At 41.2% G+C, this 12,488-nt stretch overlaps 1 protein-coding gene across 1 annotated transcript; it reads right to left on the reverse strand.

Annotated features, from left to right (window-relative positions):
* Positions 1-40: 40 nt before the first annotated feature.
* On the reverse strand, positions 41-12,011 carry LOC307139919 (uncharacterized protein). Its single transcript, XM_079839085.1, has 3 exons — positions 11,944-12,011; positions 9,223-9,843; positions 41-2,090 (listed from the first exon to the last, which is right to left on the reverse strand). Exons 2-3 carry the CDS (start codon positions 9,837-9,839, stop codon positions 434-436), a joined length of 2,274 nt encoding a protein of 757 aa, XP_079695211.1. The 5' UTR covers positions 9,840-9,843; positions 11,944-12,011; the 3' UTR covers positions 41-433.
* Positions 12,012-12,488: the final 477 nt, after the last annotated feature.

The following is a 12,488-nucleotide window of genomic DNA, read 5'->3' on the forward strand; positions in this document are numbered from 1 at the left end:
CGAGGTGAATTTCAAAATAAAAGCACTAATAATAATATAGGATTTAGATTTTTAATAGGTGCTAACACGATTACTAGTCGAATAGTATGAATAAATAATATTATTTTGTAATTACTTTGCAATATATATTTAACATTTTGAAGTCACAGTTTGAAGTAACATTCTTCTCTGGCTAACTTGAGGGAGCGGCGCCCAGCGCCCCCTATTGACCAGCCGTCACAAACAGAAGTATCCAAGCATTAACGGACGTTAGTCAGATTCGTTTAATTTGAAACAAATGAAAACAAGGCTGCTGTGACACAGTCCATTCAATGGGTCATACTGTCTTAGAAGCTGATAACTAATTTTCACAGGACAAGTGTTTTATTTTAACACCTCTAGTCTGATCATTTTTTTCTTGTTCTGAAATCCTGCTCGGTTTCCATGCTTCAGTTTACTGATCATCACCATCTACATCATAAGCCCACTCATATATCCCATCCTCGCCTGCACAAGACTCATGGTAGCAGGCCTTACAGTTGCTGCATCTGATCCATGCTTCGGAAGCTTTTGGATCCTCACCTGCGCCGTGTTTTATGAAGCAACCCCTGCATTTGTAGGAGGTCGTTTTCAAGTTTTTTTGTTTTAAATGTTCATTATAAAGAAGGTGTTCTGCGTTTCTGTGGAAATGTGCTATTGTCTTGGCTCTGGGTGTCTTTATACCCCTGTTACATTTTTGTATGACCACAAAGTCTTTGAATGGTGCCACTTCAACAACTGAAGGCTCATCAGAGCTTTCCGTGCTGCAATGTGCAGCGTCTTCAGTGAGCGGCGTTTTACTTTCCAAACGGTACAGGATGGCAGGAGGAGGTTCATGCTCAATGGAGGCCAGCTTATTTATTGGGAACATCCCTGTTGTCCTGAATCCATCCTGGGCTCTATCCACAGTGGCAGTTGTCTTCCACGCTTCCGTGAAAACAGAACAATAATGTGCTTTGGGCAGCTTCAAGCCTGCGTACTGCTGATTCCACTTGCGACTCACTTCACACCAGTTGTGTTTAAGGCTCCCAAACAGAGCTCTGTTTGCCGGTTGCAGTGCAGGATAGCATATGACTTCAACGTTGTTCTGGTTCATGAGATCAAAAAAGCAGAGGTTGAATATGTGGCTGCTTTGGCCATCGAGGAGCAGAAGGTGGGCTCTGGCGTCATCTTTTGGGAGCTGTGCCACAAACATTTCACCCCATTCAACAAACAGCTCTGCTGTTATCCAGCCATTATTCGACGCTCTCACACAAACGTTTTCCAGGGATTTGTTCAATGGCTCACTTCCCACCCTATTTTCTTTAAAAATGATAAGCGGAGGAGCAAATGTACCACTGGCATTGAATGCTGCTAGTAATGTGGAGGCAGTTTCCTCTTCCTCCTCAGCTCTGATCTGAAAGCAGGGCTCTTCACCTTCTCTGACATATTGCTGAGAGAAGTCATCGTCTTGTAGTCCTGATAAATCACACTTCCAAATATGTGAGGGGACATCTTTAATTCCCAAGGTATCAAGGGTGATTTCGTACACTCTGAACCATTTTCCCAGCTCCTCTTCATTCATCCTTTCAGCCGGTGATATGGCCCCTGGTTTCGTTATTTTCAGCCCTGGGTTTCGCTTTATAAAGCCCTCGTACCAGGAATATCCCGCCTTTTGCTTCTCTTCTGAAAACCCTCGGATGCCATTTATCTTGGCAAACTCAAAGGCAAAAGCCTGAACGTTAGTCCTCCTCAACGGGAAGCCTCTCTGTGAAAGCAATGTGAGAAGACGCACTAACTCCTGCTCAGATTCAACAGGGATGAATGGCTTTCTTCCAGACGCATGCTCAGATCCCTCAACAAGCCCTTTCACGCGTCTTTGAAGGGTTGTTTTCGGCACGTTCCACTTCCTTGCGAGCAGTCGAATAGCAGGTCTCCCTGACGCAACTTGCTCTTTATATTCATCTATCGCTGCTTTCATTTGGTCCTCTCTCCACTGATTCATCTTCAGCCCTTTTCTTCCTTTAAGCGCTCTTTTATCTTGCCGTTTTCTCTGCAGTTTTCCTGACTGCATTGGGTTAGGTGCCATTTTTCTATGAAAAGATAAAAGTCAGAATGTTGTTGAATTAGGTCTAATATTCCTGCCCCACTACAATTACAATATTCATTAGCGCATTATATATATATATATATATATATATATATATATATATATATATATATATATATATATATATACACACACACACATACATACATACATATACATACCAGGGGTGTAACGGTACACAAAACTGATGGTTCGGTACATACCTCGGTTTTGAAGTCACGGTTCGGTGCAGCAGTTTTACAAAATTGCTTTTTATTTATTTTTATTAAACAGTGGTTTACTGAAAAAAAGTGTGTCCTTAAATTAATTAGATTATAAAGTTTATTGAAGAAATTGCTGTAAACTATATAGGGAGCCCTTACTTGCACATTAATATTAAAGGTTAACAACAGAGCCCAAACTATTAGCCTAAATTCAGTTGTTATTTATTTTTAGGTATAATAATCAACACTCAAATAACAGTACGCAAACATGTAAACTTCACATAAGGCAGTTTTTGCAATAACTTCTAAATCTAATTATAAAATAGTTTTTTCTTCAATTCGTTATTGAAATATAATCATTTATACAAAGTGTCTGTCATTTTCATGACAGGATTATTTAAACATAGCTACATTAAATAATCAGGACATCACTAACAGGTTAAGTAGAATATAGTGAATATATAGGCTAATATAGTGCATATATTTAGTTAAAGAGTTGATTTCGCTAGTGAATAAAATTCTGTGGACACTGAATGTCTGCCTGAGGTAAATGTGATTGACATCTTTCCGCCGTTGAAACACTGATTGAGCGATTACACCACATATGATATGTGACAGTAAGTTGTAATGTATCCTCAACATACCTTCAGATGTTCATTCGTGTTTATTCTTTAGGAAGAGATGATCGATCGCATTTATAGATGATCACATTCACTCGTGGCCGCTTGAACTGACACGCCTATACAGTGATCAGTCACGTCACATTAAAGAGCGTCAAAACGGCATTTATCGTTTGAATTTCGTGCTGGACTGAAAATGGACTGAATACTTAATATATTCGTGTGGGAACTCGGATTGAAGTGTGTTCGCACTTAAAACAAACCGACTGTTAACTTTTAAAAATTGCCTTCGGAAACCGTTCGGTACACACGTGCACCGAACCGAAAGCCCTGTACCGAAACGGTTAGGTACGAATACGTGTACTGTTACACCCCTAATATATACAGATCAAGCATAGCATTATGGCCATTGACAGGTGAAGTGAATAACACTTGATTATCTCTGCATCACGCCACCTGTTAGTGGGTGGGATATATTAGGCAGCAAGTGAACATTTTGTCATCTAATTTGATGTGTTAGAGGCAGGAAAAATGCATCTCCAAAACTGCAGCTCTTGTGGGGTGTTCCCGGTCTGCAGTGGTCAGTATCTATCAAAAGTGGTCCAAGAAAGGAACAGTGGTGAACCAACGACAGGGTCATGGCCAGCCAAGGCTCATTGATGCACATGGCGAGCGAAGGCTACTGTAGCTCAAATCGCTCAAGAAGTTAATGCTGGTTCTGATAGAAAGGTGTCAGAATACACAGTGCATCACAGTTTGTTGCGCATGGGGCTGCCTAGCCACAGACCAGTCAGGGTGCCCATGCTGACCCCGTCCACCGCTGAAAGCGCCAACAGTGGGCACGTGAGCATCAGAAGAAGGTGGCCTGGTCTGATGAATCACGTTTTCTTTTACATCAAGTGGATGGCCGGGTGCGTGTACGTTGCTTACCTGGGGAACACATGGCACTAGGATGCACTATGGGAAGAAGCCAAGCTGGCAGAGGCAGTCTGATAATTTGGACCATGTTCTGCTTGGAAACCTAGGGTCCTGCCATCCATGTGGATGTTACTTTGACACTTATCACCTTCATAAGCATTGTTGCAAACCGTGTACACCCCTTAATGGAAACGGTCCCTGGTGGCTGTGGTCTCTTTCAGCAGGATAATGTGCCCTGCCACAAAGAAAAAAATGGTACAGGAATGGTTTGAGGAGCACGAGTTTGAGGTGTTGACTTGGTCTCCTAATTCCCCAGATCTCAATCCAATTGAGCATCTGTGGGATGTGCTGAACAAACAAGACCGATCCTAGGAGACCCCACCTTGCAACTTACAGGACTTAAAGGATCTGCTGCTAACATCATGGTGTCAGATAAAACAGCACACCTTCAGGGGTCTAGTGGAGTCCATGCCTCGACGGGTCAGGGCTCTTTTGCAGCAAAAGGGGGACCAACACAATATTAGGTCATAATGTTATGCCTGATCGGTGTATATATCTATAGTCCACAGCATAAATGAGTACACCCTTTCTGAACAAATACAAAATATGTATTTTCATAATGATCATCTGATCTTTTGTGCTAAGAAATAAGTCTCCTGACAGTTCTCTCACAAGTGCTTCCATTGTTGTCAGCATTAAGTCTCGAATGACTCAGTGGGCTATATAACACTTTTAATTGTCAATAAAGGACTTCACTTTAAAGGGGTGATGAATTGAGAATTCAACTTTCCCTTGAGCTTTTGATATATAAAAGGTCATGGTAATATAAGAATATCCTTTAAGTTTCAGAGCTGAAAACTTCCTTGTTAGTCAAAGAAAAGCTTTTATTGACACCAGGCCCAGCAAACGATCAATCTCAGAATGTGCCCGGCTATGACGTGAGAGTGTAGTGAAGCACCACCTCAACAGAAGAAGAACAACGCCCGATTCTGTAGCCCCGCCCACCGACTCGTACCACTAACATGACAACTAAGAGCAGCATAGAGCTAAACGGCATCGAATTTCTAAGCAGTAAACATACCGCATAAGCTTCATTCGGATTCCAATATTATGCATGGATGAACTTTATTGAATATCCAGCTCACGTGGGGAAGACGTTGTGCGTATGTTCATTTAACCATGGATTCGTTTGTAAACAAGACACTGGATTTGCAGACAGGATGAGATTACATGAACGAATTAAGCAACACACTAAAGGCCTGTACACAACGGGACGAATATCGCGCGCGCTTATCGCCAGCGTTTTTCGTGCCGTTTTTCGGCGCGTCTTGAGTGTTCACACCCAAGCGATTTTCACTGGCGCTGCGCCGAGTGAACGTGCACATTCAGTCGATGCGCTCCCGGTACACAAGATGGTGCTGCGGCACTTTAAGCCTCTGACACTCGCTTGTCACACAGAAGGAGAAGAGAGACAGTATTTACGTGCTTGCCAAAACCATAGACATATTATGTATATGGACAAAACCATTCACACACACTCTTTGCTAACTGGCAAGCAGCATTAGCTGTTCATCTTCTTCTTTGTCTACTTACTACTTCTTCGTCGTATCAATGTGTGCTCGGCAAGACCGCTTTGTGCTCGAGCGCCACCAAGTCGTGTTTTACTGTCACTTCAGCAGCTCCAGGCACGTGAACAAAAGCGCCGATCTCATTGGTCGGACAGTTTTTTACGCGCCGCGTCAAAATAAAAAAACGAACCCGAGGCGTTTTTTTAAAAATGACGCTTTTACGCCTGGCGTTTTGCGCATCGGTGTGAACACTCACATTGGCGCCCATTGTTTAGTCCCGAGGCGTTAAACGTCGGCGATAAACGCGTGCGAAAATCGTCCCGGTGTGAACAGGCCTTAATGTTAGTAAAAAAAAAATTTTTTATATGTGATGGTATTGCATTGTTACAGATCGTTTGATATCTATGGATTATGTGTACGTGTCTAACAGAACATACCTTAGCACGCTGTCACAGGCTGGAGAATACTTTATTTGTGGTGTTCTTGGTTCATTACTGTCTTGATGTGCGTTGTTCACTCTCTTGACTCGATATTTGAAGGGCGCATGTGTGTGTGTGTGTATACGGTTCACGGTTATATTCATCAATCGGGCGGGCCAAGTAACGTTAATAAACAAATATCAAAAATACCAATCAATCGCGGGTGGATGAGAGATGAATCATTGTGTTTGTTTGATAAAGACAATTTGCGAGCCCTGGCTGTGGGCTGGGCCATTCATTCCGGTTGCCGTTTGCCACATGCTGTCACTGACAGGGGGAGCAGAAGCTCATTAAATATGTAAATCTTATCAAATACCAGCCGTGGACATTAACTTCCAAGTCTTCAGTGTGGCACGCCCATCAAAACTGAGCGTGCAGGAGAGAGCCTCAAAATCAGGGCAGAAAATAGCCTATTACTTATTCATCATGATGTTTTTGAATGTAAAAATGACAAACTCACTCTACAAACGCAACCGAACGCAACATTTCCTCTTCTCCACGTGGGAGAGCAACAAGACCACGCCCCATTTTATGCGTATTCTTGTGGGCGGAGGTTAGTCAACAACCTGTTCTACTGACGTCATTAAAGCAGGATGTGCAGGGATGTAGTCCAAACCGGCCGTTCGCTGTAGGCTTTGAAAGGGAACTTCTGTTAAATAAAATATCTCGCTTGGCATTGAACTTTGAGCTTTATAATTTTACAGGTATTATTTATGCTCTAACAGCAACATTACACACTAACTAAAGTTTGAAAAATGGGATCACGAAGAACAGGACCTTTAATGTTACATTTATCATGTGAACTACTTAGCCTTACATGTTATATGCATGCGCGTTTGAGACAGAGGGTAACACGGTCGCATTTGCAGCAGATGCTGCCCATCATAAATCAAAGCACGACACAGACACGGGTCGGAGGAGAAGACCGGAAAATGTGACAGAATGGACAATATTCATCTGTATTTGCAATATACGAGCGGCACGAGCCGGCGGTTCAGCTGCGCAAGACTAAAGGCCTGTTCACACCGGGACGATTTTCGCACGCGTTTATCGCCGACGTTTAACGCCTCGGGACTAAACAATGGGCGCCAATGTGAGTGTTCACACCGACGCGCAAAACGGCAGGCGTAAAAGCGTCATTTTTAAAAAAACGCCTCGGGTTCGTTTTTTTATTTTGACGCGGCGCGTAAAAAACTGTCCAACCAATGAGATCGGCGCTCTTGTTCACGTGCCTGGAGCTGCTGAAGTGACAGTAAAACATGACTTGGTGGCGCTCAAGCACAAAACGGTTTTGCCGAGCACACATTGATACGACGAAGAAGTAGTAAGTAGACAAAGAAGAAGATGGGCTGCTAATGCTGCTTGCCAGTTAGCAACAAGTGTGTGAATGATTTTGCCATAGACATAATATATCTGTGGTTTTGGCAAGCACGTAAATACTGTCTCTCCTTTTCTTCTGTGTGACAAGCGAGTGTCAGAAGCTTAAAGTGCCACAGCACCACCTTGTGTACCGGGAGCGCATCTACTGAACGTGCACGTTCACTCGGCGCATCGCCAGTGGAAATCGCTTGGGTGTGAACACTCAAGACGCGCCGAAAAACGTCACGAAAAACGCTGGCGATAAGCGCGTGCGATATTCGTCCCGGTGTGTACAGGCCTTAATGCTGCCAGTGTGTGAATGCGCCCGCTCTCCATACGCACTGCTTGTGCGAGCGGTGTGAAGCCAGCGTTACGACTCCAACTCCGGGCAGCCTTCCTTATCTCTCCCACTTGCCATTTCTACATGTGACGTGACCTGCAGCACTCCACTTTTACTGTATGTCCACACATATTCTTATTTTGCGCGAAAAGGACACCCGCTGCTGTCTGAGGTAACATACGGGCATGAGGCTACATTGCGCATGCGTCGAACCGTGCCCCGCACACGTCCGAACCGAGACAAGCGAACCGAACAGTTCGGATGTTTTTCATGTACCGTGCCACCCCTAATATATATATATATATTAGGGCTGAACGATATATCGTTATCGTATCTATATCTAGATATGAACTTTCAAGATATTACTATCGAAAAAAGCAACAATATAGACGATATAGATTTCCCCTCTCCGCACTCGCCCTGCATACAACTCTGGCAGTCACAACAAACATCAGTTTTACGAGTGCCCTTGAATGCACCGCTAAAGCCAGCGCGCGCGCACAGGGACTTGAGAGTGGGAGGGGGCGTTTCCACGGTGACACGTCATTGCTTGTCACGTGACACACTTCAGCAGCAACAGCACTGAATGATTGATGATCTGCTTTTGTCATTTTTTCCTATTTTATTCAGAATATTCACAAATGTGTTAGCTATGGCATGAAATATCTGATATTCCGATTGTCAAATACATGCAAGTGGAAGTATATTGTTGTTTAAACACCTTTATAACGATCGCGTTAGTTGAGCTGTATGCGCGATGGGCGCCGCCGTGTAATGGTGCCTTCACGTGCTCTCGGAATTATCGTAAATACGAGTTTCCTAGGTAAACATTGCACATGAACGCCCTCACATTTTGAAACTTGAATGCAATGCGCTAGTAATCACGATTTCAGAAGTCGGAATCATCCAATTTCCGATAGCACGTGAAGGCAGCATTAGTTTGTGCCGCAGACGCAGTTCAGAGAATCGGATCTGTTGGATTTACAACCTCTATGTTTACAACACGTGAATTCATCCACTTCTCCCGAAATACTTAAGAGTAAGTGGCTGGTGAACTGGGAATAGAATAGAGTAAACATTGAAGTTACTTACAATGTGTATCTGATATGAATAAAACGTGAATTATAATGGAAAGGATTATTATTACCTCTTCCATAGACATCAGTGTGTATTTTACAAACTCTAAATGTATTGTTTTTTTTAGTACTTATGTGAATTTATATGTTTGAAACCTAAAATAAACAGTATGTGGTTGAAAACACTGAAAAGTTGTGATATATGACAGCTCTGAGCGCGCCTGTCTCTGTTGATCATGTGATGCACTTGATCATCCGCTCCAGGACCAGCCTAGACTGTTTACACCTGTGTGATCGTACGTGCCAAAGGCTTAAAAACAATACATTTTCTGACACAAATTTTTGAAATGTAGGCTTAAATCAAACACATTTTAATTCAGATTCTGGTTTTCACCGAACACGTAGTCATATCGTATTGTATCGATATCGAGATATCTGGCATGAAAATCGAGATATGAAATTTTGTCCATATCGTTCAGCCCTAATATATATATATGTGTGTGTGTGTTTTCTAAACAATTTATATCTAGCCATTTAGATGTGTAACCGAACCGTGAGAAGTCGTCGTCTTGTAGTCCTGATAAATCCCACTTCCAAATATCTGAGGGGACATCTTTAATTCCCAAAGCATCTCTGAACCATTTTCCCAGCTCCTCTTCATTCATCCTTTCAGCCGGTGATATGGCCCCTGGTTTCGTTATTTTCAGCCCTGGGTTTCGCTTTATAAAGCCCTCATACCAGGAATATCCCGCTTTTTGCTTGTCTTCTGAAAGCCATTGAATGCCATTTATCTTGGCAAACTCAAAGGCAATAGCCTGAACGTTAGTCTTCCTCAACGGTAAGCCTCTCTGTGAAAGCAATGTGAGAAGACGCACTAACTCCTGCTCAGATTCAACAGGGATGAATGGCTTTCTTCCAGACGCATGCTCAGATCCCTCAACAAGCCCTTTCACGCGTCTTTGAAGGGTTGTTTTCGGCACGTTCCACTTCCTTGCGAGCGGTCGAAGAGCAGGTCTCCCTGACGCGACTTGCTCTTTATATTCATCTATAGCTGCTTTCATTTGGTCCTCTCTCCACTGATTAATCTTCAGCCCTTTTCTTCCTTCAAGTGCTCTTTTATCTTGCCGTTTTCTCTGCAGTTTTCCTGACTGCTCAGGGTTAGGTGCCATTTTTCTATGAAAAGATAAAAGTCAGAATGTTGTTGAATTAGGTCTTATATTCTGGTCTAATAACTGTAACAGTTATTTCTTGTTCTCGATTCTGATTGGCTAAGAGCTATGCAATATTCTCCCAGTATCAGCACTCTAACCGTTTCACAGTTTGTATCACTACGCTTGCAACATTTCTGGCGAATCATGGCGGGCGAGCAAACCTCCATAATTTTACAAATACTACAGTTATTGTCTCATGGAATGTAGTTGTAAGAGTTTTTTTAATGTGAGAATGTAGTTATCTAGACCTCAAATATGTGACTCATATATAAACATAGCGCCTGTTTTACAATTTGTTTAAAAGCTTTCGCAGATGTGAGATCCATGCTGTCAGAGAACAGCTTCATCTCGGCCAGTCCTTCAGGAATTTGCCACTGGCTCTTATGCAGTGTTGCCACAGTTACTTTGAAAAAGTAATCGGATTACTGATTACTCCTTTAAAAAGTAACTTAGTTACTTTACAGATTACTTGATTAAAAAAGCAACTAAGTTAGATTTCAAGTTAGATTTTTTATTAGTTACATTCAGCAGTTGCCGCCAACACCCCTGCCGCCTCAACATAGAAATGACAACCGTTTTTGCCAACACTCACTTTATTGGAAGTGCATTTTTAACAGTAACGTCAACAATGTATCTCCTGACATTTTAAATTGAAATTAAAAAATATTTCCTGGAAAAAAAAAAGTTTTAATAAAAAATGTAATAAAGAGACGCAAGAAGAAAGCAAATATGTATATTTTTACTAAGGAAAATGACTAAAATAGTAACTTGGATAAATAACTTTAATCTGATTACTGGTTTGGAAATCATAACACGTTAGATTACTCGTTACTGGAAAAAAGTAGTCATATTAGAGTAACGCGTTACCAAGTAACTAAAGGGCTACTAAGTAACGCGTTACTGGCATCACTGCTCTTATGTAAATTGTGGTTAAACATGAGATACATTTGGGGTATATCAAACGGGCAATCTTTGGTCTTATTAATCTATTACTTGTTCCAGAGCAAACCGATATGTTTACGTTGCTAAGAGTGGTTGCTTAGGGTGCTGTGCAGTGATACATGCTGCGTCCCAGTTCGCCTACTTATACTACGACATAAAAGTATTTGTGAAGAAAAAGTACATACCGGCTGACCGCCGGAAGCTAATTATTTTAGTCTATAAAGTTTTAAATATGGATATTCTTACACAAACGCACCACTTCGCTTCAGAAGGCGATAATAACTGTGGAGCAGTTAGTGATGGATAGATGCACTTTTAGGGACACAACAATTCACTGCCATTATAAAGCTTGTAAGAGCCAGGACATTTTTTATTTAACTTATATGACATTCTTCTTTCAGATGAATAAAATTAAAGTTATACATAGGATGACTTGAGGGTGAGTAAATACAATTTTTATTTTTGGGTGAACTAACCCTTTAACCTGTTAATGTGTTGATTATTTAATATATGTTTAAATAAATCGGTCATGAAAATGACAGACACTGTAAATGATTATATTACAACAACGAATTGGAGTAAAAACATGCATTTTATAATTATATTTATAAGTTAATGCAAAAACTGCCTTATGTGTAGTTCACATGTTTGCATAATTTGTTTCTTTGAGTGTTGATTATTATATTTAAAAATAAACAGCAATTGAATTAGCTAGTGTTGTCATTTGTCACTCATCCAACAGCCTCCAGATAAAGTTGATCTTTAGAAGATCAAATTCAAACTTCAGAAACAGAAATCATATTAGCATCCACCTAGCATAGCTAATTTACAGTGGGACTATTAGAAAACATCAGGCTTAGGACATGATCCATGACATAATAGGTAATGTATGATGATGAACGATCATCTTTCATCAGAATAGATTTGAAGTGTCCAACGTTAATAGACAGCTACCGTCCCACTTTACCCAACACCTTAAGCTAAGCTAAATGGGTCACAACTAAACATCCTTACAAATAATAATATGCAATTTTTGGATCATTATTTTAAAAGAAACAGTATAATATTTTATGGATTATAGCTATTTTCATAAAAATTGTATGCAGAGCATTTGTCTTACCATGTGCTTGTTGCGAGCGATCGGTTGTGTGTGTGTGTGTGTGTGTGTGTTGCAGCTGGACCACGCCCATCACAGTGATGTCAGGCAAATGGTAATTATTAATGACTGTTCAAACATGATTGGCTCCTGATGTTTAAAGAGCACCCCAGCATGACCTATGAATGAACATGACCCACTTTACCTGATGTCACGCTTTTTCTTTTCTTCCACTCGAAATATATTTGGTTTTCTGCAGTCACTACAAACCGACCTGCATTCAAGGCAGGTTATGAAATATACCCTCATTAACAAGGTTTCAAAATCAGAGGATGGAAAGGCCATACAGAAGGGTTCTAAATGGCAATCAATTTACAGGCCCTGACATTTCTATTACATTTACCAGATACATTTTATTCAAAGTATTTCATACCCAACTGCATGGACAATCCCATTAGAACAGCCTGTGCATTATTACAGGTACAATGATGTAAAAGGATGTAATTCAATCTAAAGAACAATTTTGTTAACTAAAACGAAAACGAAAACAGAAATTAATATTATATAAA

This window comes from Gobio gobio, assembly GCF_949357685.1.
Source record: "Gobio gobio genome assembly, chromosome: 16".
Classification (NCBI taxonomy): Eukaryota; Metazoa; Chordata; class Actinopteri; order Cypriniformes; family Gobionidae; genus Gobio; species Gobio gobio.

Coding starts and splice junctions, on each gene's coding strand:
- LOC307139919 (XM_079839085.1), bottom strand. CDS start 9,839: ATGGCACCTAACCCTGAGCAGTCAGGAAAACTGCAGAGAAAACGGCAA. Junction 2,091..9,222: donor CAAGACGACGACTTCTCACG/GTTCGGTTACAC, acceptor ATCTTTTCATAG/AAAAATGGCACCTAACCCAA.